This window comes from Cantharellus anzutake (genome assembly GCF_015039405.1).
Source record: "Cantharellus anzutake strain C23 chromosome Unknown EI90scaffold_1, whole genome shotgun sequence".
NCBI lineage: Eukaryota > Fungi > Basidiomycota > Agaricomycetes > Cantharellales > Hydnaceae > Cantharellus > Cantharellus anzutake.
The window spans coordinates 1,275,282-1,300,684 of NW_024066951.1; the positions used below are offsets into that span (position 1 = coordinate 1,275,282).

Below are 25,403 nucleotides of genomic sequence, written 5' to 3' on the forward strand. Positions count from 1 at the left end.
GTTGAGCAGATCAATTTGTATTGTGTCCTTTGAGTGAATTGTATAGAGCACCCGGGCAAGTGTTAGCGGGTAATGTTGGAGCTACGAAACCTGTATTTACATCTATTTGTGTCGATACTATTCAAGAGCTTGCCATCACGTTGTCTGCCGTCTCCTTCATTTCAACAGGTAAGTCTCACTAGTGGGACATTCCGGTGGCGGCCAGGGTCGACTCCGTCACTAGATCGTGCGAGTCGCAATTTGGGAAACGCCCGTGGCCCTCATAGAAGTCGATTTAACTTGGGAATCTCTGGACTTATCTGGGATGGTACATCCCTTTCCATTCAGAACATTAAACATGTCGGAATCCCTTGGTCGCCTTCGATTCGCCGCAAGTCACCAATTCTCCCGGCGGGTAACATTCACGCTTTGACCACGAAGTCCATCGATCTGCTACACTCCACTTACCCTCAACTAGTGGCCTCTCATTTTTGTTGTCGTTTTTAGGGAACGACTTTGCAACCAATTTAGTCGCATGGAAGCGAATCCTTGGCCATACCCCAGGATCCCAGCCTCTACTAAATTCCCCAGGCGTCCTGAGCTGCATCCGGAAATAAAATCATGTATTATCCGATCTCAAGTTCTTGGGGCATCCTGTGTTACCTGATGACTCCATATTGACGACCGCTGTGGCTGGGCCAACGGCAAAGAATGTTCTTCGCTTGCGACTCGTCGGGCATGTCTGCGCGTCTGAGTTGGATGACGCCAGGCGTACGTCTCCTCTGACAGGTTGGGTGACGGGGGATTCGCTGGTATCGACCAGTCCTACCGCCCCAATAAGCCAGTGCCATACTTGATATAATCGAAACAGACTTAGGTGGAAAATGCGGACCATTGACATTCAACTTGCCTCTGGGAGGCAAGCCCCCCTGGGGTTCCTAGATTTGTCGTTGAGTGCGTGCTTAGACATGGACGAAAGGTCGAGGCCTTTGGTCCCGGGACTAGGGGGTACCTTCGAAGAAATGCGCGAGCTTTTGTACTCCCACAGAATATGAACAAAATAGGACGAGTCACAGATTATCATGCATGCCACAACTGCAAAGCAGAGGCCGGGCACTAGTTTAACGCAACAGTCAATACAAGATGTGGCTTCAGTGTCAGTATACGGTAGAGGATCACGGGTACGGAAAAAAAAAACATGAAGAGGCTGATCGAAAGGGCGGCGATTCACGAACTGCAACAGCTGTGCATCCCAATTTTTAAAAAATTATTATTATTATTATTTATTTTTTTGCGGACTGGTTGCGCCACCATGTCGTCCAGGTTTCATGTTGTACGCGTGTGTGTGTGTGTTTTTTTTTCCAAGATGATTGGACCTAGCTTTTGCCATGATTGTTCTCATAATCTGAAAGGGTCAGTTTATAGATACGTGCCCTCCGTGCTGTAGTACCGGGATGTCCTCTCAAAACTAGGAAGGAACGACACGAGGTCGATCGACGGCATGCACTGACAGATAATGACTCGAGACAAACGGGGTGCGCGCGGGAACCGCGGCCCATGGGCCAGCAAGCCATCAGGATCAGTGGATACAAGTAAAGACCCATGTATTATAATGGTCAGACAAGGCACACGGAAGACACTACCATACAGGAACGTAGAGGAAATGAATGAAGTTCATACAGAGCTAGGACCATGAAGCTCGGGAGAGGGATGAGTGATGCGAAACATATAGGAACAAAGATGCACATGGGGACAAAGAATAATAATTAACCGACCGTAGAATCAAGAAAGGGCTTAATCGAAGATGGGTAAGAAAAGAAGGACGTTATCTATTCTTCATCAGAAAAGACCTCCTCGCCACGCTTGCGGCGAGCTATCCGCTCCTTCTTAGCCTTGCGAGCATCAGACGACGCTAGCTTCTTCTTCGCCTTCGCTTTCTCAATCTTGTTACCCATAGCATCATATTGATCATCCTCCTCACCCTGCTTCTTGTCAATTCGTGGTCCAGAACCCTGGCCTTCGACCCAGTTGTGACCAGAAGCCTCGAGATGGCCATCACGCATGGCCCAAACTTCGGAACAAATTGACTCCGAGAAATCACGGTTGTGCGTGATGATAAGCACACCACCTTGGAAGTCTTTTAGGGCTTCGATAAGGGCAGCCAAGGACTCGCGATCAAGATAGTTGGTAGGCTAATAAAAATGCTGATAAGCAACCCGTAGATGGAACCAATATTAGCGGTACCACACACCTCATCCAAGCAGATAACGTGCGGTCGGCGCCAGGTCGCAGCACCCAGCACAATCTTGACCTTTTGACCACCAGAGAGACCTCTCATGGTGTTGTGGCTGACAAACTCGGCCTCCAATCCAAAATCAGCGAAGTGCTTCTCAATTTCACGACGAACAAGGGGACGAAGGAGACCAAGGCGCTGAGCCTCACGAGTGTCGAGCTCGACAACTTTCTTCTCGAACCCACGCTGGATCAGTTCGTCGCGAGAAATCCAGATGTTCTCCGTGCTCGACAAACCCTTGAACGAGACTTCGTACTCGTACGACTGCTTCAACTTCTTGCGTGCAACGATCTCTTCGATAGTACGCTTCTGTCCTTCGACAACAACAACACCACCCTCCTTCATCTTCGCCTCCTCTTCCGCGCTAATCACTCGGTTAGCTTTGCTCAGCTCCTCGCGATCTTCGCCGGTCTGGTAACGCCACAACATATACTCAAGAGGAGTTTTGTCAAGGTGATGATCGATATGGTGGAACGCATGCTGAGCCACGTAGCCGATAACCAAGTTCGGGTGCTTCCAAACCTCGCCGCCCTTGTTGGGTTCAAGGTCACCAATGAGGAGCTTAACTAGAGTTGACTTGCCAGAACCGTTCGGACCCAGTATGGCAACTCGAGAAGACAAGGAAACTTGGAGAGTTATGTCGTAGAGCTGCTGAACAGCCTGCGTAGGGTATTGGAAGCCAACTTTACGCATCTTGAGCAGACTCTTTTCCTTTGTCTTCACACCCTCGAGGAGTGGGGGGTCGGGGAGCTTGAACTTGTAGTCCTCCGCAGCCTGGAGAGTGAAGTACGACTTGGCCTCTGGGACTGCCTTGACGAACGACTCAAGGTTGCCTCTGTAGCGCTTGACCTTGAAGCGGTTAAGGTGCAGGACATCGGTGATGGTCTTGTTTAGGAAGCCGGAATCGTGCGAGACAATGATAGAGGTGCAAGTTTTGAGACCGGTGAGGTAGCTCTCCAACCAGGCAATGTTGACAACATCGAGGTGGTTAGTAGGCTCATCGAGGAGTAGGATGTCAGCTTTGAACAACATGGCACGGGCCAAGGCGAGCTTCATCTTCCAGCCACCAGAAAGCGACCCGATGGCAGAAGCCTGGCGCTCGGCGTTGAAACCAACGTTACCAAGAGCCTCAATGACTTCGTCTTCGCTGGCTTGAATGCGCTTGTCATCAAGGATGAACTGGAGGACGGATGTGGTTTCTTCGGAACCGTCGATGTCATGCTCAACGTAAAATGTGCGAACTTCATCGGGCGACGGGAAGCCCTCGACCTGACCGTTGGTGATGGCCCGCATGAGTGTGGACTGGTTGATGTGGAATTAGCATTGAGTAAAACCCCAACAATTGGTACGAACCTTCCCGGTACCATTGCGACCACAGAGACCGTAGCGGTGGCCACGCTTGAGGCGGAGAGTCGCAGTGTTCAGCAGAATCTTGGCACCGTATGCCAATGAGAATGTACAGTTGCAGAGGTCCTCACCCTCCTCCTCATCGTCGGGGACTTCGTCGTCATCGCTCGTGGCCGCGACAGACTTGAGTAACCATTGGCGGGCAACCTCCTTTGGATCAGGCGACGTGGTAACGTATTCAAGGTAGGGCGCCAAAGCGGCCTCCCAATCGGCAACTTCGAAGATACGAAGATTGACCAGGTTTGCAGCAAGCCTCGCAGCGTAGCCCAAAGAAGCATTAGAAGCATCGGGTGATGCGCTGAGCTTCTGGTACACTTCCAGGGCAATCTGGGTTTGCGAAGCGGCATCTGCAACCTTCAACGGAGGGAGATTAGAACCATCACCCTCAGGGACTTTGGCAACTTCGCGAAGGGTGTTGATAGCCTTCACGACAACACCGCGAGCTTCAGGGTCTGCGACAGTTTCTTGGATCTGAATCAACCCAGGAAGAAGCCTGGGGACGAAGGGACGGACTGTGAACTCGTTGTCCACGAGTTTGGACATGTTGTCGATGATGACGGCAACTTTACGTTTAGTAGCGGTAGGTCGTTCATTAAGGCCGCGCTGGAGGAGCGGAGCCATCAGTGATAGTGTAGGAGCGTCAACCTCGGAAACGAATGTTGTAGAGCCAAGGAGTTGAATGGTGCCAGGCACCTCCTCGACTGGATTAATTAAAGATGAAATCAAAGCAGGAATGAATCGTTCCACGTCCTTGTTGGAGATCAGAGCCGTGGACTTTGTGAGAGTCTCGCGTGCGACCTTCTTGACTTCATTCTTGGTGTCCCAGATCGCCTCTGCAAGGACAGGAATGATATCAGGGGTGAGCCTCGCCACGGCGACAGGGGCATTCTGGATGAACTGATCGAGAGCCGAAAGTGAGCCGGTCTTCACCTGCCACTTACTCGCACTCTTAATTTGTTTGAGAAGGATCGGAAGGAGTGTTCCAACAGCCCAAATGGATACATTCGAGGCGATCGCAAGAACGGCCTCCAACGCGGCATTGCGAGGCGCAGGCATCTTGTCCCCGAGAGTCTCTAGGAGTTGGTTGAAGATACCATCCTCGTTGGAAGAGACGATGAATGGTTCAAGGGCTTTGATTGCATCGCCTTTGATCAATGCAGTGATAGCCTGGGAAGCACCTTCACGGGCAGCTGGGGACTTCTTGTCGGCAAGGGCCTTGAGAATGGCGTCGGTGAATCCTGTGGACTCGAAAACGGAAATGCCATCATTTTTGACACGGGAGGCGAGCGCCTCGGCGGAGGTTCTGCGTGCCGCCTTAGCAGCAACGAAGAGTGATGCGAGCTGGGAGTTGGCGTCGTTGGCAGCCTTAAGGTCGGCAGTATTAACGGGGGCAGGGGTAGCAGCGGCAGCAATAGGGGCCATTGCAGAAGATATCTAAACGGTGGGAGGGAGGGGAGGTGCACAAACACGAGGCGCGCAGCGGTTAATAAACCTGTGCAGAAAGGCGCCCAAGGCAGCAAACACGCACCTCGTATAATGGATTTAGAGTAAAAGATCTAAGTCTATTCAGGCAGTTAGGCTCTCAACAAGGACAGGAGACGTCTAGGTCGTCGTCTAAGTCGACGAAGAAGAGAAAACTTGTGAGGGTGAAAAGTGGGGGAGCGGTGAAAACTTTTTGGGTCCGGTTCTTATAGAAGGGCTGTAGACTCCGGTATCAACACCCCCCAACACCTGGAGTCACCATCGCCACAGCAAATTTGTTGCGCGCAAACCAAATCAGGTAAATTTGATTCAAAGCTTTGACGTACAGCCATGCAGTTTCGCAACGGACGGAAAAAGGGAAAAGGGAAAAAGCGTGTCTTCCGAACAAGATCCTGCACCACACCATGCGCCTGACCCCATTCTATGTTCCTTCTTCTCTTCACACCTCGTCGGTGGGAGTAGTGAAAGTCAAGGGTGTAAAAGCCTGCCAGGAAAACGTGCGACCAAAATCAATCAGAAGATTCACGGAAATCGTACGACTGAAACTCACGTATCCTTCCGCAGCGTAGTGCTTCCCGTTCGCTTCCACCCTAAAAAAGCGTCAGTGAGTTGCAGCCCATAACCCTCCCCAGCAAAACAGCTGACCAGTGCAATCTAAGAGCATGGAGAAACGCGGAGAGACCCTAGATAACAAATAGATTGCAAAAATTGATATTTAGTAATTTCCGGGGTAAGGGCCACAAAGCGATCAAGAGGTGCCGCTCGGACGACGCCGCGCGGGGTAGTTCAAAGCGGTGTAGACATAACTCTTTTTTGTGATGAAACGGAAGCTTGTCACGCACCTCCATGACACAAAGGATAAAAATAGTTAGCACAAACCACATCCCGAATGTGATGACCAGGAATATAACGCCGGACACTCCTTCTCCTTCGAATGCTCCTTCAATTGTCATTTCCCACAACACCTCGGAGAGTTGCGCGTGCGCTAATGACAGGGCCCATAGCCGGAGGTAAGAGGCCGTATTAGAAATGCAGCCTAGACAGAACTCGATAGTGTGAATGACTTGGTGAATGACTACTTCGCCGAATTCCTCATGCTCTCCACTCTGCTTATGGTTCCACAGCACCATGACCAAGCAAACAGAAACCGTACACAGGTTTGCATCGTGCCAAATGTGGCACCAGGGAAATTCTCGGTCAGCAAATTCGTCCATCCACGCGGCAAACCAGTGGGAACTCACATGCTCATCATGATCAGCACTGCCATGACCATCAGCCGGATTTGCGGCTTCCTCCGTACCCAAATCTAAAGAACTCCGACCATTGGTCCGTAGCTCGTCATCACCATCATTGACGGCCCGGTAGCCCTCCGCCTCTAATCGCTTCAACTCTTTCCACTCCCGGTAAGGTTTGACGCAAAGCATCCATGGAATGCATATGAGCGCTAACAGTACCAACACTACTTGAACGCCTGATTGACTGGGGAAGAGTTGTTCGGACGGCTCCACCGTGCCAGGTGAAAGAAACATTGCAATAAGCATGTTGAGCAGGTTGGGTGGCCGCGTGGTTGCCTTCTCCCAATCAGTGCACCATTTCAGAATTATGCAAAAGACAAGGTAGCCGAAAATGGAATGCAAGAACAGGATTTGGGGCACGAAGTCGGTCCATATGTTCGATCGCTTCTTGAAGTGTATATGATTTGGTACCTGAAGACAGATCGCAAAGGTCATCTGCAGTCAAACGCAGGACGCAAGTTCGATCAGCAAAATCCTTGGCGAAATGGGCTTCAGCATGCCTTACATGAATGACACCGAGGATAATGGACATCTTCATCTTGTAGGAGTTGGTGAAGATTAACGAATTTTCCGAACCGTTCCAAGCGGGGTCCAAGCCAATAGGATATGTTCCACCAATGGCTTTTGCTGTACCATTGCCAGTAAATTCCCATGCAGACCCAAATATGTTCAATGACTTGGAAAAGATGTCGTTGTAGATGAACCCAGTGTACATGGATAAAAGGCCCATGAGGAGGACCAGATACCGGCCACTAGAAACGGAGAGCGATGATTAACAGAAGGAGGCAGTATGTCTAGGAGGGTAGACTCAACTAGAAAAACATTTCGAGAATCTGCACCGGTGATACGGGATGGGATCAGAAAATTGAGTGATGGTCAAGAACGGCTCGAAACGAACGGACCTCATGAATCTGTGTCTTCGCGATCTGCTTCTCGAACAAGATCATACCAATCGCGGTAATCGTTGCAATAAACCCGTGTCCAAGATCGCCAAACATGACTGCGAACAGAAAGGGAAATGTAACCACAGCGAACAAACCCGGATTAACTTCCTGGTATGAAGCAACGCCATACGCATCAATTATTGCCTGGAAGCCTTCGGTAAACTTGTTCGTGCGGTGGAATGTGGGGGGTTGGCCGTGCGTGCGGATCTCCTGGAGGATGGGGGGTATGTTTGTTCCCGCGGTCTCCTATATGCAAGGATTTACGCCAGCACAGAACACAGCCACAATACAACTTACAGTTGCTCGTCTGAGAGCCTGTTGAATGATAGTAATGTCCCGTGATGGAATCCAAGCCTCAGCGACTTGAACTTTTTGCCGCGGATCATAACGGAAGAGATTGAGAGTGGACCAGATGATCTTCTCTTTATGCACAGCGTCCCGCCAGCCAGCGATTGTCTCAGCAATACGCGAAAGCTCTGAGTGGCGCGTAAATCCGGTGCTGTACAGAACTGCGTTGATGTCTTCCAGACGGGCGGTCACATCCCTCAATGCTTGAGAGCGTTTATCCACATTCGAGTCAATCGGATACAGTGTCCCACCCATTGACTCCGCCACCTTACGAATCTTGGCAAGAATCTGTTCTCCGTGAGCGAAAATAATGAAGACATTCTTGCGAATCTCGTCTCCGGTGGAGGGATCCACGAACACCTCCTCAATGTCGGTGTGGTTCATGTACAAATTGCCACGAAGGACTCGCCAGAGGACTCGCTCCAAAGTAGAGATGCGAGAGCGATCAATAGTCCCAGCAACAAATCTGGGATAAAATCAGCAATTAATACGAGTGGACCGTAATTTATGTCCGACGCACTCCAAGTCGAAGGACACATCACGCGTGCCTTGAAAGTCAGCATCTTGGTCAGCGAGAAGAGGCTGTGTCCCATCGTCAAGTGATCTTCTGATCCCCTCGTCCGAAACATGAGCCTTGTCCCAATAATCAGCAACCAGGCGAGAGAAACGCAACTCGACGCACTCTATCGAAAAACTGGGCTGTTTCCCGCAAAACGTGTCTGGCCTCGGCTAGTTCCCTGGCACGGGTGCTCAGGGTTTGGTAGCTCTCATTCATCTGCTGCAATCGACTCTCGTGCTCCTCGAGCTTGACTTCGAGCTCATCGATAGTAGCGGGAGCACTGGGTCCAACAGTGAGGAGTGGCACAGAGTCTTCCAAGGGCCGAACATGGATGTTGGGCTCTTTCTCAATTTGTGAACTCAAAAAACGAACGCGGCGCGCCATCTCGTCAATCCTTCGAATTTCACCAACAAATGAGCGTTGGAAAGGATTCACGTCCGGGTTGAGCTGTCAAAGCACGTCAATAAGTAGCTTACGCATGGGGGTGCAGGGACGATTCCTCACATCTCTAAATTGAACATCACCGAGCTCCCCTAACTCCGCAACAGTGTCATGAGCTACTTCCCTCGGAATGAAAAGGTGAACCAAGCTCATCTGCTCCGAGCCTACCAAATATGCATTTACGTCATCATTGCTTGCACGTTCCAAAACACCCACCACTTACGGAGCAGGCTTGGGAAGTCGTTCATCCCTGACGGCAGACACCAGGGGATATGTCGAGATTAATTGTTGCGAACGGCCGCGGATGCGGCACGACCCGTAACCACGTGATGACAATCACTCGGTCTCTAGGCAACTACGAAGCCACACCCCCCTATGAGCCAAGGACAATATTGCTAGTACTAGTAGAGGCTGGGTCCTTCCTAGGAAATTTCAAGCGTCTCAAATAGGCATGGAAGATTCTATTGCCCGATGCATCAGCCACTTATTATTCGAGAACCGAGAGCTGCGGCTTTTGAGACTAGTTGTTGCAACTTGCAATCTCACTTTCTACCAGCGAGAGGAATTTTGTCCTCCCTATTAGCCACCTCTGCGAATGGGATTGCATATATTTTTTACGGTGTCTCAGCCTAAAACTACCTGGAGCTTTCTGCCTACAAGTACATCTGCATAATGTTGAGCGACCCATAAAAGTATTCTAACTATCTGTCTTGTTCAACTCATGAGCCAGCTTCACAACGTTGTTCTGTACAATCGGTCTGAGTTGGTTCAATCTCTATGCTATTCGCTTATGATATACTCACTCCTTTGCGCTCAATTTTGACGGCTGGGTCACCGTCCTTAGCATGTCTAGTAACAGTATTACCCTGAATGCAACCATCAGTTCTGTACACTGATTTATCTAAGAGCTCTCTTATTTACCTTGTTGCTCGTTACTTGTGCTTTGCCTTCCTCGACAATTTCCGCAACTGTTCCGGTTGCATTGCCCCTGCCCCATTTCCACCTGTCACCGAATATGCTCAGGATCACCAGATGCGGAATGAATGAAGGACTTACGAGACGTCGTCGCCTTTCTTGATTTGATCAGACATGATGATGATAGCACAGTTTGATGGGGGAATTTTACCATTGCATCGGTGCCCTTGTTAAATACCGGCACCGATTCTGATGACGTTGATCTGAAACATCCGTGCCATCAATGGATGGGGCTCCGACACCTAGACTGCTTCACCAGAGTCGTGCGCCGCTCCGGAAGCAAATTCTTGGGCCAACTATGCTCATGACTTATCTGGATGGCCACTGCCAGCGCTTCTTCCACGCCACCATAACGACACTAATCTCCCAATGCCCACTGTTCCAGAACACCAAGGCGATCAGTCTTCAACTAACATCTTGGATCATCTCGTTCACTTCGCGTCCCCTGGCCAATTGAACCGAGCCATTGGGGAATTCGAGTCATCAGGATTCAAGTTGAGCCGTGAGATTTAACGATCGATCCAACAATTCGGTCTGATATACATATACTCTTCCGCTCGATTCAACTCTCCACCTATCACAGTGTCTTGCCAGGCGGCACTCATGCGGATGGTTGCACTCACAACGCACTTGTCGTATTTGCAGATGGAGTCTACTTGGAACTCATCTCCTTTACGCACGAGGTTTCTGACTATCCAGAAGGCTCCCCCGAACGGTCGAAACGTGAATCCCATTGGTGGGCAGACCAGAATCCCGGTGGACAACCTGTGCCAACCAAGCTTTCGACACATCCGTCTGGAAATGGATCAATTCAAGAGCGGGAGAAAAACTCTTCTCGGCCCCCCAATCAGGTGGAAGACGTAACCCCAACGGCGTGGAGCTAAAATGGAACGTTACGTTCCCAATCCCTAACCTAGGACATGGAGTGATTCCATTTTTCTGTCAAGACGTCACGGATCGATCACTACGAGTACGTATCAGTTTCACAAATTTCATATCATAAGAGCAAGCTTCAAACCTCATGACAAATTCACTTTCCTCCTACCTGCTAGGTCCCACTCGCACCACCTTCAAACACCAGTCATCCGAACGGTGCTCTCGGCATCGCCCAAATCATCATCCTTGTTCCCTCATCAGACTTCACACTCACAAGCAACCGACTGTCCGCCACCCTCGGCGTTTCCACCACCGAATCAGCGACACAAAATTCGTGGCCTCTCAAAACCCCCCGCAAAACTGACCATCCTTCCAAGTTAGTCCTCAAAGCGACTGACTCTAATCAGTTTGCCATCACAGAAGTCAAATTCTGGGTGGTACAAGGATCCACACCACCACCCTCAAGAACAGCGGCGCCATCGGTTGGGTAGAAGTCAAATAAGTCAAAAGTTGTATATCATCTTATTCCATGAATACAGAATTGCAATCTAGAAAGTCTTGTATATAAAGTGAAACATCAGCTTTGGGTGTTGCGCAAGTAGTGTATTAAAGAAGGAAACCAATCCAGAGAGGAATTGAGGAGTGGGGTATAAGCTACAACAGATTTTCGCAAATCGTTCAAAAAAAGAAAGAAAAAATGTAAGAACGATCTCCGGATGTCAGAAAGGGGATGCCCTTGGGCTTTTTGCTTGGGTAAGGAATTATAAGATCAAAAGGGTAAACGTGTAGGGAGGAGTCATACACTGTCGTCATCAGTATAACTTATGAGCTAAGCAACAAAGGATCACAGACTCATCACATCATTACACTGCCGACTTGCTTTCATTTCTCGCTATCTTGCATCCAACTTAATATGCTTCCTGACGAGCGACGTTCGGGATACTATCCCCTCCAACCAATCGTCCCGAAACGCTATTATTCCGGCGAAGCGAAGCCGCCTCACCTAAACTTCTCAAACTCATGCTCTCCACCATCTCCTCGTCACCGCCGTCACATTTCTCCAAACACGTCCCTGGGACAGTTCCCCCCAGGCTAGCCATTATGCGATGACGATATGCACGAGGTGCCTCAGGAGGCGGGAACGGTGCGCCAGGCCCAGCCATCCATTCGTCTTCCCATAAGTCGATGATGCGTGCACGTTTCGTGGGTTCACGCACCAGAAGTTTACCCACGACGCGACGAACGCCCTCTGTGGCAAGCCGAATCTCAGGAGGGTGAACTGAGGGATCGACCGACCGAGTGATGCAGCAGAGAGTGGTGATCTAGGCCCCGAGGCAGTTTCGGGTAGCAAAGCGGAAGGAGAAACAGGGCGGGATCGACCTATCCATGATGTAGTAGAGCGATGATACGAGTAAGAGGAAGCATAACTACTGCTAGTTTCACTGCTCGACGTGGCTGACGAGGATGAAGGATGCAACCCGGGCACAGATTCGGGAGGAGAAAGTGTCGGATCGTACACTGGGAGTAAACCTGGCCAATGATATTCCCCCTTAGCAATGCGACCAAGATAGGCCCGTTTCGTCTCTCTGGGCGGAGTTGAGCGAATCGAGTCTGTGGGGCTGGATATCAGATCCGAAGTGCCCCTTCTACAGAAGTAGGCGCAGGATATATTGTCGGCACATTCCTATCGAAGGGGAGGAATCGTGTTGCTAGTGCATAGAGGACGATCCCTGTCGCCCAAGCATCTGTTTTTCGACCGTCGTATGGTTTTCCAAGAATGATTTCAGGCGCAGCGTAGTATTCTGAGCCGCAGCGGGTCGTAAGAAGTGGGCTTGCGGGATCGATGAACCGCGAGAGCCCAAAGTCGGTAATTTTCAGTAAAGGGGAAGGAAGCATGTCAACGGCAGTAGGCGATGCAAGGTCCAGGATGAATGGATTCATTGTCAGGAGAATGTCTGCAATCTAGGTCAGAGACCACTTTCATGCTGGAACAAGCGCAGAACGCACTCTCAAGCTTGATATCCCTATGGACGAGCGCCACTTCATGCATCCATCCTACTGCAAGAGCCAACTCCCCCCATAGGCGCCGCAACAGCTCCTCAGTCATTCGAGCGTAGTTGTCGTCTACATTAAGAAGTTCAAATAACTCGCCCCCTTCAAGGAATTCTAAAACCAAGCAGTGATGCGTTGCTGTAGTGAATGAATGCAGATACGAAACTATATTAGGATGTGAAATATGCTGTAATGACCGATCATCAAGCTGGCATTCAGAACGGCGATCTAACTGACTGCTCACTCTAAGAACCTCAACCTCCCGGACAAACGATATACGCATTCTATCATTCGCATCACACACCCTCATTTCCATCATCTTGACAGCCACCAGCCCCGCTTCATTGGTGCTAGATGTAGCTCCAGAGCCACGGAACAACGATGAGCCTTCTGGCGGTATCCCATGACTGCTTGCGGTTTCCGCACTCGCATCGCCGGTATCCACTGGAGAAAACAGTTGTACTGACTCCATAGCTGACGTGGGGCGAAGGCCGTCTACATTCCTATCTCTTCTACGTCGAGCAGCCCCAATTTCACTGGGACGACGTTCGTGCGGGAGATCGTCATGCGCTTGGGTAAGCGCGCCATACTCGTCACGAGCCAGCCAAACGCCACTAAATGCACCTTTTCCCAACAAGCGAACGAGCGATATTCGCAGGTCATCCACTTCGAGAATCGTCCCTGAAAGAAATTCATCTTTCCCATCAGGAGGTAGACTTTCTCGCGGTATAGGTTTGGACCGCAACGTTGAATGCAGGGGCTTGTAGGGGGTATGAACGTGCGAAATAATCGGCTGCTGATCGTCACCGTTTGTGACAGGAGATTGTGGCCAAGATAAGGAATGGTCGGTGAGAGGAAGAAGATCGGCAACGTGTGAACTTGTGCTCGTTGTTGTCGAAGGAGGATTTACGGTCAGAATGGGCTTGTCGTCCAAAGAAAAATCGTGCGAATTTCGCCGATGTCGCGACGGAAAGAACCGAGAAAGCGGAGGCAGTTTGGGTTTTGGCGGAGCAGAAGTGGGCTGCAGTGCTGGGGGCGGGGATGGTGGCCGAGCAACTCTGGCAAAGAAAAATTCGCCACTTGAGTGTGGAGCCGATTGTGGAGGGCGTGAATCCGAAGCGGATCTGAACAGAGTTACTGTCCGGTCAGATTCGCGATGAGGGAGCGTAGCACTCCTGTGAGGAGGGGTTGGGAGCTTGTATGTCGTTGATGACGCACTGAAGAATGCATTCGTCCGATCCGAAGACGGAGCTGTGAGACTAATCTCATGGCTGGATGTGCTGGCTAGAGCATCTGTGGTTGATGAGGTGGAGTCACGGTGAGAGATATACGCGCTGTTATTGGAGACATTGCTGGGTGAATGGTGGAGCCTGCGATGGGATGAGCGGGGAGACACATTTCTAGAGGTGTCAGACGGGGTCGGAGTAGGAAGGCGATTCTGAGGTTTGAAACGGTTGGCAAGCAAGACTCCAGCGTGAACGCATACCGTCAAACAGAAGAGTGCTTACATGCGACCTCCAAGTAAAGTCGCTGCCAATGGAGGAGACACTACTCTTGCCGCGAGAGTGCTTCATGAAAATGGCTCACAAATGGATGGCCTCGGCGACTAGACCGACCTGTTGGCAGGATGGAGTGTGAGGGAACCGGTGCTATCGTCAAGTCACACCTTGAGTTGATGGGCGCTAAAAATATGGAAAGAGGAGAGCTAGCTTTTGATCCAGAGTCAAGTCATTACAGGGAGCCTAACCAGGACCAAGTCTATAATTAAAAGAACACGTTTGAAACTTTGGTATTTGCGCTGTAGCCGAAAGTCACACAGACAATTTGATTCCGAAACTAACATGGGAAAAAGTAAAACAGTTTCGATCCTCCATGGTTGGAAATGCAAGCAAGTACAGCCGGTTGTACGCTGCAAAACATGCGTGCATCGTGTCTCGAAAGGATACAGTCCTCAAATGACCCTGTAGTCGGACTTAATCTCACACATTGAACCCATACCCACGCATACAGGCGATGTGCTTCTGGACAAGTTCCATGCAAGCTTTACTTGCTGTATCTGAGTCGTGCTTCATGAAGCATTCGTCTCGCGCAGCCTTGGTCTCCGGGCAGGCGCAGCATCTTGAGACAATATCAGCACCTGGGCATCAGAAGAGCGACAGGAGAGGGTGCTGTGCAAATACTCACGGCTTAATCCCCTCAGGGTTGAGAGGATTAGGAGCTGGTTTTTGTGGTGTACATGCCACTTCCGTATTGCTTTTGAGTAACCCTGGCATGGCTTGTGAGGAGACTTCGAGAGGCTGGATAAAAGCCACCGTTCTTGACTGAGAAATTTCACTTACGTAATGAGGATGTGGGAACGCCACGGGAAATGCCGTTAATCACTTCCCGACCTTGACCGCCAATAAAATGTCACGCCCACAGGATGACAGAAATCAAGAGGCTACGGTCTACCTGGTAATGATGTTGGTGCTATTGTAGAAGCCAACTAATTTATGTTTCTTTCGTATAGGGGAACCTCGATGAGAGATGCACGGACGCCTTAGTTTGGGAGCTAATGCTGCAGGCTGGTCCAGTTGGTGAATGGGCGCGTGTGGGCGTGTTATAACCTTTGACATATGATTTTATGCTCCTAGTAAATGTTCACCTCCCTAAGGATCGAATCTCCATGGCCCATCAAGGCTATGGTTTCTGTGAGTTCCTCACCGAGGCGGACGCAGAGTACGCTTGCAAAATCATGAACCAGATCAAGCTGTGGGGTAAACCCATTCGCGTAAATAAGGTAATCCGCCCTTGGTGGGAAGCTTGAACCAGGATTCAAATTTACCGCGCTCTTAGGCCTCATCGGATAAGAAGCAGCTGGACATTGGCGCAAACCTCTTCGTTGGCAACTTGGATGAGAACTTAGACGAGCGCATCCTTTATGACACGTTCAGCGCGTTCGGCATTATCTCCACAACAGCTAAAGTAAGCGTACACAAATACGACCCTCGATCCACATGTTCGCAGATGACCTCACCAATTCCCCATTTACCGTAGATCGCGCGAGACCCGCAAACCGGACAATCGAAAGGCTATGGCTTCATTTCCTACAACGACTTTGACTCCTCCGACGCCGCCATCGAGGCCATGAACGGTCAATACCTTAACAACAAACCCATCACTGTCCAATATTCCTTCAAAAAGGACGGAAAGGGAGAACGACACGGTACCCCGGCCGAACGGCTCCTTGCCGCCCAGGCACGCAAAAACAACACCCTCCCATTCGGTTCTCGTCCGCCCGCTCCAATTGCCTTCACTGACCGCCCCCCGTCGTCAATCCCTGGCGTCCCAGTGGCACCTGGTCTTCCCTACGCACCATCAGGCTACCAAGGTCAATTCGCTGGCGTTCTCGCCGCGCCCCCACCACCACCTATGGGCTTCACACCCCAACAGACTATGATGGCCCCTGCGCCACAATTCATGGGCGGCGCACCCCCTCCTGGCGTTGGAGTTCCAGCTCCGCCACCGACCGGCATGTTCAATCCCAGCGTTCCAGGCGGTGTGCCACAACCGAACGGCATGATGGGCATGCCTCCCCCGCTTCCCCCTGGATTCCAAGGAATGATGATGGGCGTTCCTCCCCAACAACCTAGTATGCCCGGGTTCATGGGCGCGCCTCCGCCACAACCTAAATAACGTTTCAGCACCTTTTTTTGAGGCGTTGCATTGCCGCTCAATAAAAAATGGGGTGCTTGAACTTGAATCTTTGTTCTCTCCTAACCTCATATATATACACACCACCAAAACAACAATAATTTTGTTCGGCGCATCAGTTGCCTGCGCGGGGGGCGTAAGTAGTGCCTTCTCACGTGTGGACCTATAGCGGCCTTGTGTGAAAGAACTTCTGAATGATAATTTGCCAAATGGAAAATAGGAGAACGAATGCACTCCTCAGAATGTAAACTTGTATCCAGGTAGTTACGAGATCTCCTCAACTAAACCGAATCGACACATGCGGAAAGCAAATCCCAGGGTCGGGAAAGGTCCGCCGTCTAGAAGGGGAACATAAAACAAAACACTAATTATATTCGAAACAACGCCCCCTTTTCATCGTCGACGTTAGCGATGTGAGGAGGCGTAAATGGTAATGAGCAGTTCATCAGATGCAAGATATTTGTGTTGTGCAGTTATGCAGCGGTTGATGGTTATCCGAAAGCAAAACAATTGAAAACAGTGGATAGCCAAGATCCTGATATAGGGGTCAAGAAAGAAAATTGTAACCAAAAAAAATAACGCGATCTTCCAGGACCCTTCTCCATCTTTTACATACTATACATTCACCCGATATTATTTTCAAACGCAGCAAAAAGGAAAGAAAGAATAAGAGATGAAGCTATCGCGGGCGACGTCCGCGAACTGACAATGTCCGTGTTCCATATTCTAAACAGAACCTCACACGATTATCGCTCCGTCTATCGGTCCGGACCCACCGCCCCAAGCTGCAGGCGGTTTTTGCCATTTTCCATCCGACCAAGCAGTATAGCTTGTCCCACTCCGAGTTGTCCGAGTAGACGCGAGTAACTGAGGGCTATCAAGGTTCACTAGCTTGTCTTTGGGGAGCTCTTCTCCGTCCTTAGCCTCCACCCAACCCTTCCAGCCCTTCTTCGTCCTCGTCCTGGTGGGCGCTTCATGAGCTGGCGACACCTGCGACTCGGGCGTGGTGGGAGGTATCTCCGCGGGTGGTGTGGGGTTTTGGGTGGAAAGTGAGACGGTGGACGTCTCCCTCACAGGCGTGGCTTTTTGGTGAGTGGTCACCTTTTGATTGGAAGTGGAAGCGGATTTGGGGGACGAGTCATTCGGCGGGTTGGTAATGGTGAGGCGCAATTTCTTAGGCGCCGGACCATCAGACGCAGCGCCTGATGTGGACGGACGTTTGCTGCCACTCTTCTGTTTCGTGGCGCCGGAGGGTTGAGGAATTGGAGCGGGGATCGAGGGCGCCGCACTGGGCTGCGTGGTAGGGGGCTGCGCAGCCTTCGACTTGGAAGCCACAGCATTCTTGGTAGACGTCGACTTGCGTGCGGGGGCTGTGGCGGACGAGTCGGAAGATGGGGTGATGTGTTTTGATGAGGAAGGTGGGTGGACGCGGTCAGCTGCACGCTTCCCGGACTGTCTGGCGCTACTCTCAGCCGTTTCATCTACGTGTGGCCTATCAGCGGGATACGAGTCATCTGGAACACTAAACCCACCATCAGCCGGAAGATCGGTGCCAAAGTCGTTGGTTATCCCGTTGGGATAAATCCCAAGGATTGTTTGGTCCCGTTCTTCGAACGGAGGAGGTGGAGGGTAGGAATGGATGAGCGGCCGCAGATCAAACGCGCCAGCTAGAACGCGAGTAGCATCTCGTCTTCGTCGTATTTGAGGTCGAGCTGGGTAGTACCACGGTCGGGAAGTCGAGTGGCTCATGTTGAAGGACAAGGGGAGGTGATGGTAAGATGATAGGACTTGAATGGTTGGAGCTTATACGTCGGATTGGTTTGCTTCCGGGAGCGCTGCCAATTCAGGCCTTCCTCGTCATAAACAAAATAACAAACAAGCTTTCTTCGACTCGGGTTCACTTTTCTTGCGCAAGGCTCAGGAATGAGTGGTCTAGGCACGCTCGAGGACACTCGCTGCGACACTCGTCACTTTTCGCACACGGCTCAAGGCGAGGTGACCAGGTGGGCACTCCCAGAAAAATCATATGACACAAAAGGAAATTACAATTATTATTCAATAAATGGGTGTCCTTTGTTCCCATGTAAAATGAGGGCTCCTATCACTGATGGTCTTCCTTAAAGATATCCTACACACCTACAATTGTCGTCTGAATGGGTTTCGATCAGAAGAGGACGGCATTCCGTTCAACGCGGAGATCCATTGCGAACCAGCGCTTGTTTGACCGGCGGTGTTGGCTGGCATCACAGGAACGTCAACCAGGGGTTGCGTGCTGGGAGGATTGTAGTATTGAACGTTGGGTGCCACACCATGAGATGAATCTGTTGTTCCAGTAACATCCGGCTCTAAATCTATAAGAATATTGTTACCGGTAAAGGAATTTGAGTATCGAGCGGTGGATGTGTCCTTGATCGGCTGACGTGGACGAGGAATCTGCAACAAGTCACTATTCGGACGGTTGTATTCAGGTATGGGAGGCGGCGGGCTCGATCGCTTGGCGGGTTGAGCATATTTACCCCCGCCCCGCTCGGTCGGCTGTGAATAGACCGAAGGCTCGGTCCAGATGTTCGATGACGGCCTTTTCCTCTCTCTCGGCGATGTAGGGGAGGTGAATGACGAGACGGACGATAAAGCAGAAATAATAGATGGAGCTCTTCTAGACCGAACATCTGAACCGAAGTGCTGATTCATCGGACTCCTGATGACACTTGCTCGCCGGCCAGTGTAGCCACCTTCCATCCTCTCCATCTCATATCTCCATGACTCAGACTCGCGCAAACGCTCGGAAACATTGAGTGCACGACTTTTCGAGGATGACCCAAACCCAAACCAACCCCGCCACCCAGATGTATTATCGAGTTTCTGTTGCTTGAATGCCATCGTCTCGTCCTGCCTGGCCTTCCGGGCTCTCTGCCTCCATAGGATAAGACACAATGCAATGATCGCCACCGTTCCAAATGACACAAGTAAGATTTGCCACCAAGCGAATCTGAGCGAACCGGATCTTGGCGCATCGGATATGGTGGGGGCGGAACTCAGTCTAGTAGGCGTAGGAACAGATGTGGTTGGGGCAACAGGAGTAAGTGGTAACCCGGGAGCCACGGTTACCAGGCTAGAGAGACAAATCCCCCCCAACGAATTCACAATACCAATAGCATTGCCACCAGTACAAAGGGCATCAACGCACTGCCCTTGACGCAGAATTTTCCCTGAAGGGCAAGTCAAACAATTGGAAGGCCCGGCTGACGTGCAGGTGGAACACGAGCTATCACACGACTTGCAGCCACCGGAACCCCCGCTGGATGAATCATAATACTCGTTCTTTCCGCACGTCAAGAGGCAGCGACCACCAGATGACAGGACTGGCCGCGTTGAGGAACACGACGTACACTTGTCGAAACCGCTGCCAGAGCACGTCCCACAATCAGGGTGACAGGGAAGGCAAGAACTTCCCGACGCGAAGGAGTTGCTAGGGCACGATGAGACGCAGGTTCCATTGAGGGCAAAAGATGAAGATTTTGAGCATGAAAGACAGAAGGTCTTGGAACCAGCACATGTGCTGCATGACGAATCGCAGGCTACAGAATAGGTGTGTCAAGGCGCAAATCTCTGCAAAAAAGGAATAAACCCTTACGAACCTACGCAAGTGAAGCCATCTCCCTTTGGATCGATAAATCGGCCATCGGGACACTTGGTTAGACACTTTCCTCCCGATAACACATATCCCGGAAGGCACGCAGTGCATTGCACTTGATCAATAGAGCTGACAACTGAAAAACCGGGTATCTGGCACGCCGTGCACGTAGACGGACATGTATCGCACTCGTTCTTCGCATTGTTGACGACGTACGTTCCATTTGAAGGGTTTGGATTTGAACAAACGCCATTGCTGCTTACGGAAACACATTGCCCACCAAGTGAAGACATGCCGGCTCCACAAACTAAGCAATCCGTGGATGAAGGCCCTTTACACGTCTTACAAAGCGACGAACACCTGTTACGAGCAATTTTGGTGAGAAGAGACCGGGGGAAAATATTTCGCAAGCAACGTACGCAGCGCATGACCCCCCATTATTAAACTGGCCATCCGGACACGAAGGTGTGGAAGCAGGTACGATACACTTAGATGGCGTACTTGTGTCCTGCACGAGGCCACTCTCGCAACTAGTGCATGTCCCAGAATTCCCAGTACACGACTGGCATCCAAGTTCGCAGGTCCGACATTCGCCATCCCCATTATTGAAGAAGCCATTAGCGCAGGTCGAGCACTGGGTCGAGTTGCCATTGCTGGATGCCCATCCAGAACTGCATGTACATGAGCCATCGGAGTTACAAGTCCCGTGCAAGCAGTTACATGATGAGGACGGATTAGTTGCGGTCGACGACAGACACCTTCCAGTCCCAGAAGGGCCATCATCACAGGTGAGGCAACCAGATGGGCATGCTGACGAAGATAATCAGTTTAAAGTAGTTCCAAGGCTGATATAAGGGCCCACATTGACACTCGGGACCAAAGAATCCCGGGGCGCAGGTCTCACAAGCTGACCCGGAGAAACTTGGGGAACACGAACAGGAACCGGATGCGTTGCACGTGCCTGATGAAGAGCATGGAGAAGGACAGGATGATGACTGCAAAGCAACTAAACTCGACTCTGAATTGATCTCGAAGTTGGACGAGCTGGATATTTGGCTCAAGTCCGACACAGATTCCCATACTACCATTCTAGCACCTGTCGAGTTCTGAAGCAATACTCCCCAAACCCCGTCCTGAACCAAGAACGATTCAGCCTTGAGAACGGCAGTCGAGAACGTGGCGTTTGCTGTCCCCAGATCGTGAGCGACACCGGTTCCAGTGAAATTGGAGTTAAGGAAAGAAAGGAACGAAGAGGATTGCCTTATCGAAAGCGGTAACGAAATTGACCCAGATATACCAGATGATGCATTAAGCAAGGAGGATTGTAACGAAAGAGTCGATAACGGGGATTGAAGAGCGGAGACCAGCAAGGACGGCAAAGACGACGATGAATCATATGTGCCTGGTAGTAGTATTATGGAAGAGGATATTGACGGGGATGATAATGTAGCGCCAACTATGTCGTCCGCAAAGTTCAGTATTCAAAGACGCTCGGTCGGGCGAATCAACACATACGAGGTGTTTGTGCAGTATTCCCCTGCAAGCATAGCTTGGAAGAGCATATTGTGACTGCAGAGGACGAAGCACATAGCGCAGGAACTGCGGGACGCGTATTAGACTAAGACTCTCCTATGTGCTCATTGTACCCACCAACAAAGGCAGTGAATAGAGCGATGGACAGCATCAGAAATTAAGCAAGCAAGCAAGCAGGTTCTACTTTCTCAGAATACGGCCAGCCGTATCAAAGGGCAATACTGGGTCCAAGATACGTCTGCTGGCCCAAAAATGGCGTTCACAAGAAGGTTGCGAGAACGTTGTACAGTTGCACAAAAGCGTAGTTAAGTCATTCAATTCATTTTCAACACAATTCAATTGATCGGAAACAACCGCGCCGTCGGTGGCTAATTTCCAATTTCTCCCTCAATTCTGTGCCGATTACTTAAGTAGTCACAGCTGTCAATGGTGCTGATCCAGGGACTGTTTGGTCAAGTCATGCCAGCCACTTCTTCCTTGTGTACATTGGTCGATTCTGTGTCGCACAGGCTTTAAAACTCAACTCCTGACACTAGATCGCTCATCACAGGGCATGATTGAATGTAGGATCCAAGTGCAAGCGCATTATCGTTCCACCGCAATGAAGATGCTATTTTATACTAGCTGATCAATAGTGCTGGCTTGATATAGGCCGGCTTGTGTATGAGACGCGGAATCCGATGTGAGTGGCCCTCCTTACCTAGGATGACAAGCACTTCACATTCCATCACCCTTAGCTGTAGCTCCCCACGGGCACTCCCTTGCATTATGCTCCATGCAAATTCCAAGAGCACATAATCACCCACCTGAGTGCCCTTATGCTTCATTCCCCGGTACTGCGAAGAATTCAGGGTTGGGTAAGCCAAAGACTGGCATGGCGTTTAATTCCCCGATCATTCATTTCACGACTATCTAGAATGTGGAGAATCGGAGAATCTCTGCCGCCGTGGCCCTGAACGGATATCAGGCCGATCATCGCGGCCGTATGCATGTGCGTAGTCATGCAATTATATCTTGACAGCTTCATTGTCAGCAGGGATCAAAACCTGCGTGAAAAGGGCACTGGCGTGTGGGTGTGGGTTCACCTGACGCAATACCTCGTCCAGCTCATTCCTTCCACTACCCATCGATGGTTTGGCTTATGACCTTACTGCCAGTGACCATATTCTGATCCGCTACGCGTTCATGAGCTCAGCCATTTATCTCAAGCCTTGGCCTTCCATGGCCCCATTTTCTTTGCGCTCTATGTCTTTGGATTCATCGTGATTTAGTACGTGGTATGTGTATGGCGCCAAATCCTGCATCAAGTGCAGCGTCTCAAATCTCCCGCTTCCCTTGATCTCACGCTATGCAATGGGGGGTGGGGGTTTAACAATGATAGCATTGTGCTGATTAATAAACCCGATGTCACATTTGCGCGACCTGCATATTCCCTAAAGCCTCTAAGTCCCCAGGCCCTCAGACCCGCGCAACGGCAGAGTTTTCCTTGAACCAACCATACTATCTCATGCAACCTCCAGGGCTGATTAACGCAACGTCGCGAGGTCGTTCCTGCGCACCTTGCGAGTCTGCCCTACCCAACATTCCTCCAATTTACGTTGTCTCCGCACTTTCATTAAATGGAAGAAGCGAGCGGTTCAAGGATGGGTCAAGGGAATATTCCTGGGGATTCTTATCACAGCGCAGTACTGAGCAGCGCGGTGTATCCATGGGCAAAAATGTTACAAACCAATGAAATGCCCTTCGATGCAACATTAGCACTTCCCGATGAATTGCTCATGTCCGCTTCGTCCAAGCCGCCAGGTAGGTTGTCACTGCAACCAACCTGCTTTGTATGTCTGGTCTCGGCTTCGAAATAAGGCCTAATCACACGAGTAGTACCCTCATTGGCGCGACCCGCGCGAGCGGTAAGGGAAATCATGGAAATCCCCAGCCCATATCCGACGGGATATCATAGCCTAGCAGCCTTGTCATCCTCGCCTCATGGCCGCTCAAAAGTTCGCCGATTGCTCTGGCGGTAGACGAAAACAAATCACATTACAAGCAAGATAAGTACACAAAACAAGTACACAGTCCATCGAGACCCAAAAATACAAACACAAGTAGGGATATCACACGCATTCAAGTTACCGCGGTGGAAGTGAAGGAAAAGTAGGTGCTGTAGAACTTGACGATGGTGATAGGTACCCGGAACGATACGCAGAACGCAAAGGGGACGTAGGAGGGAGTGCAGGTGGCTCAACAAGCGTATCACCGAATACGACAGTTTTGTCCCGCCCAAATTGGGCCTTCAGAACGCCCTTACCCATTCTCTTGAGCAGAGCACGACGGCCAACACCACGAGCATCGACATAAACGAGCGAGACATTCTGTGCCGTTTCCCCTATTTGTTCCACTGCTTTCCCTGCGTCTGGGCCATACCTGATATTAACGGAGTCATTGAATTTCTGTGTTTGGTAGGGCGGAGGTCATATAAGGTCATATAATGGATGCTCACATGTGGCCGACACCAGCAGACAGTGAAGTAGTGCCAGATTTAAGAACGGTCGATACAGACTGCTCAGCGGCTGTCAGGATCATGTCCGTTGAGGCGAGCACCCTATTTTTCAACCCGGGCTTCCTCGCGGGGCGAGAACTTTGATTCGGACCCCCAGGTGGTCCTGGTGAAGGAGACGGCGACCTCCTGCCCCACCTGATCGCTAGCCTGTCGATTGCGCCGTGAATAAGATTGACGGTCTTCGATGAGGCTTGAACGGCATGGCCACTAAGCATATGAACGCGATTGACATTCCGCTTCGCCCTATCGGAGAAGGTGATGGGGGATTGCGTCGGAGCAGTTCGATTCACAAACTGAGTGGATGCGTAGTTGAGACCACTTGCGATAGCGTCGCCAAGGAGGACGATTCCTCGACTAGATGTCAAGTCAGCATACACCTGGAAATGTACAAGAATAAGCCCTCACCTTAAATAATCCGCAGAGCGCAAAAGCCAATCTTGTTCCTGCGGAGTCACGGAATGAACGTAGAGGGTTTGCGCGTTTTCATCATACTCTGCGACCACAGGGTTTTTCCCGCTCGTTTCCAAATTGGGGTGCTCTTGGACTTGAATATTCTCCCTTAATGTTCCGACGTAACCACCATCATTCTGATCCACCAGAACCAAGCGGCCCTAGATGAATCAAGAAGTCAAAAACCAGCATGGATGGAATCATCGAGCAAGCTCGCCTTTAGATCTCCGTCGGGCTCATAGGGATCAGGATCAATCTGTTGCACGATCCCATACTGCGACAGCACTATATTGAATGTCTCGATATCTTCTCCCTCTGCTGGTGATGAGGGTGGTGGAAAAGCCACGGTAATGCGGGGCGACCCTTCCAAAGCGGCCGCGACAAAAGTATAGGTTCGACTCATTCGAGAATATAAGATCGTTTCGGTAGGCGATATCGGGATCTCGATCGAACCGATTCGCAGAAGTAACCAGACATCACGGGCATCCTCATTGGATCCTTGGGACCATCCTGAAAACGAGTCGATATCCAAGGTCACGCATACTATTCCGAGTGTCCCTTGCGTGTCTGGGGGACTACTTGTCGAACTAACGAGGCGGCAATCAGGAATGGTCACTAGCAGGAAGGCTTGTGGAGGAGGAGGCGTATCTCTGGTCATAGTCAAAAATATCAGTCTGAGGAGATTCAATAGCCCTTATATGCGTTCCGTGACGGCCGATATAAAAAGTACGCAGTTCGACTGCGCTGAGGCTGTGAGATGCGAAGCCAGGACACAAAGGAGGCGATGGCTGTGCATGTTCTTGGCGTTCCCACTTATCAAAATCAAAAGAATTGCTATGGCGGGCCAACACAAGCCACACCCCACTGAGAGCACATCAGTGCCTC

General features: G+C 50.6%; 12 protein-coding genes across 12 annotated transcripts; 3 read left to right on the forward strand and 9 right to left on the reverse strand.

Moving 5' to 3' along the window:
* Window positions 1–607: 607 nt before the first annotated feature.
* Window positions 608–1,012, reverse strand: EI90DRAFT_3027901 (uncharacterized protein; the record flags this gene model as incomplete). Its single annotated transcript, XM_039058023.1, has 1 exon — window positions 608–1,012. A coding segment is annotated over exon 1 (265 nt), but the record flags the coding sequence as incomplete, so codon positions are not given.
* A 554-nt stretch (window positions 1,013–1,566) lies between these two features.
* On the reverse strand, window positions 1,567–5,101 carry EI90DRAFT_2963914 (polyketide synthetase; the record flags this gene model as incomplete). Its single annotated transcript, XM_039055473.1, has 3 exons — window positions 1,567–2,171; window positions 2,231–3,574; window positions 3,626–5,101. The coding sequence occupies 3 exons, from the start codon at window positions 5,099–5,101 to the stop codon at window positions 1,809–1,811; spliced, it is 3,183 nt and encodes a 1,060-aa protein (XP_038923893.1). The 3' UTR covers window positions 1,567–1,808.
* A 499-nt stretch (window positions 5,102–5,600) lies between these two features.
* EI90DRAFT_3278521 (V-type ATPase, V0 complex, 116kDa subunit family) lies at window positions 5,601–9,085 on the reverse strand (the record flags this gene model as incomplete). Its single annotated transcript, XM_039066617.1, has 13 exons — window positions 8,972–9,085; window positions 8,812–8,912; window positions 8,431–8,754; window positions 8,269–8,381; window positions 7,698–8,214; window positions 7,359–7,646; window positions 7,270–7,289; window positions 6,962–7,208; window positions 6,403–6,891; window positions 6,004–6,267; window positions 5,807–5,844; window positions 5,712–5,751; window positions 5,601–5,645 (listed from the first exon to the last, which is right to left on the reverse strand). Exons 1-13 carry the CDS (start codon window positions 8,994–8,996, stop codon window positions 5,601–5,603), a joined length of 2,511 nt encoding a protein of 836 aa, XP_038923894.1. The 5' UTR covers window positions 8,997–9,085.
* A 360-nt stretch (window positions 9,086–9,445) lies between these two features.
* On the reverse strand, window positions 9,446–9,839 carry EI90DRAFT_2902046 (uncharacterized protein; the record flags this gene model as incomplete). The annotated part of the gene is made up of 4 exons (XM_039054081.1): window positions 9,446–9,493; window positions 9,552–9,614; window positions 9,670–9,751; window positions 9,805–9,839. 4 exons carry the CDS (start codon window positions 9,837–9,839, stop codon window positions 9,446–9,448), a joined length of 228 nt encoding a protein of 75 aa, XP_038923895.1.
* Window positions 9,840–10,092: 253 nt separating this feature from the next.
* EI90DRAFT_3114642 (uncharacterized protein) lies at window positions 10,093–11,090 on the forward strand (the record flags this gene model as incomplete). The annotated part of the gene is made up of 3 exons (XM_039062691.1): window positions 10,093–10,225; window positions 10,318–10,583; window positions 10,776–11,090. 3 exons carry the CDS (start codon window positions 10,093–10,095, stop codon window positions 11,088–11,090), a joined length of 714 nt encoding a protein of 237 aa, XP_038923896.1.
* Window positions 11,091–11,097: 7 nt separating this feature from the next.
* On the reverse strand, window positions 11,098–14,579 carry EI90DRAFT_3027914 (kinase-like domain-containing protein; the record flags this gene model as incomplete). Its single annotated transcript, XM_039058024.1, has 7 exons — window positions 11,098–11,921; window positions 11,966–12,148; window positions 12,250–12,554; window positions 12,607–12,838; window positions 12,896–14,089; window positions 14,160–14,219; window positions 14,574–14,579. The coding sequence occupies 7 exons, from the start codon at window positions 14,577–14,579 to the stop codon at window positions 11,508–11,510; spliced, it is 2,394 nt and encodes a 797-aa protein (XP_038923897.1). The 3' UTR covers window positions 11,098–11,507.
* Window positions 14,356–14,938, reverse strand: EI90DRAFT_3027916 (cytochrome C oxidase copper chaperone-domain-containing protein). The gene is made up of 2 exons (XM_039058025.1): window positions 14,836–14,938; window positions 14,356–14,769 (listed from the first exon to the last, which is right to left on the reverse strand). Exons 1-2 carry the CDS (start codon window positions 14,922–14,924, stop codon window positions 14,631–14,633), a joined length of 228 nt encoding a protein of 75 aa, XP_038923898.1. The 5' UTR covers window positions 14,925–14,938; the 3' UTR covers window positions 14,356–14,630.
* A 75-nt stretch (window positions 14,939–15,013) lies between these two features.
* EI90DRAFT_2963928 (uncharacterized protein) lies at window positions 15,014–16,633 on the forward strand. The gene is made up of 5 exons (XM_039055474.1): window positions 15,014–15,105; window positions 15,161–15,227; window positions 15,285–15,430; window positions 15,487–15,615; window positions 15,688–16,633. Exons 1-5 carry the CDS (start codon window positions 15,058–15,060, stop codon window positions 16,324–16,326), a joined length of 1,029 nt encoding a protein of 342 aa, XP_038923899.1. The 5' UTR covers window positions 15,014–15,057; the 3' UTR covers window positions 16,327–16,633.
* Window positions 16,634–17,082: 449 nt separating this feature from the next.
* EI90DRAFT_3114645 (uncharacterized protein) lies at window positions 17,083–18,093 on the reverse strand (the record flags this gene model as incomplete). Its single annotated transcript, XM_039062692.1, has 1 exon — window positions 17,083–18,093. One exon carries the CDS (start codon window positions 18,091–18,093, stop codon window positions 17,083–17,085), a length of 1,011 nt encoding a protein of 336 aa, XP_038923900.1.
* A 193-nt stretch (window positions 18,094–18,286) lies between these two features.
* EI90DRAFT_38640 (insulin-like growth factor binding protein) lies at window positions 18,287–21,827 on the reverse strand. The gene is made up of 6 exons (XM_039067557.1): window positions 21,629–21,827; window positions 21,494–21,577; window positions 20,841–21,434; window positions 20,398–20,788; window positions 19,983–20,338; window positions 18,287–19,922 (listed from the first exon to the last, which is right to left on the reverse strand). Exons 1-6 carry the CDS (start codon window positions 21,660–21,662, stop codon window positions 18,481–18,483), a joined length of 2,901 nt encoding a protein of 966 aa, XP_038923901.1. The 5' UTR covers window positions 21,663–21,827; the 3' UTR covers window positions 18,287–18,480.
* A 1,355-nt stretch (window positions 21,828–23,182) lies between these two features.
* On the forward strand, window positions 23,183–23,559 carry EI90DRAFT_3027922 (uncharacterized protein). Its single transcript, XM_039058026.1, has 2 exons — window positions 23,183–23,314; window positions 23,390–23,559. Exons 1-2 carry the CDS (start codon window positions 23,230–23,232, stop codon window positions 23,530–23,532), a joined length of 228 nt encoding a protein of 75 aa, XP_038923902.1. The 5' UTR covers window positions 23,183–23,229; the 3' UTR covers window positions 23,533–23,559.
* Window positions 23,535–25,318, reverse strand: EI90DRAFT_38037 (senescence-associated protein-domain-containing protein). Its single transcript, XM_039067551.1, has 4 exons — window positions 24,736–25,318; window positions 24,474–24,679; window positions 24,009–24,422; window positions 23,535–23,932 (listed from the first exon to the last, which is right to left on the reverse strand). The coding sequence occupies exons 1-4, from the start codon at window positions 25,174–25,176 to the stop codon at window positions 23,638–23,640; spliced, it is 1,356 nt and encodes a 451-aa protein (XP_038923903.1). The 5' UTR covers window positions 25,177–25,318; the 3' UTR covers window positions 23,535–23,637.
* Between the last annotated feature and the right edge of the window lie 85 nt (window positions 25,319–25,403).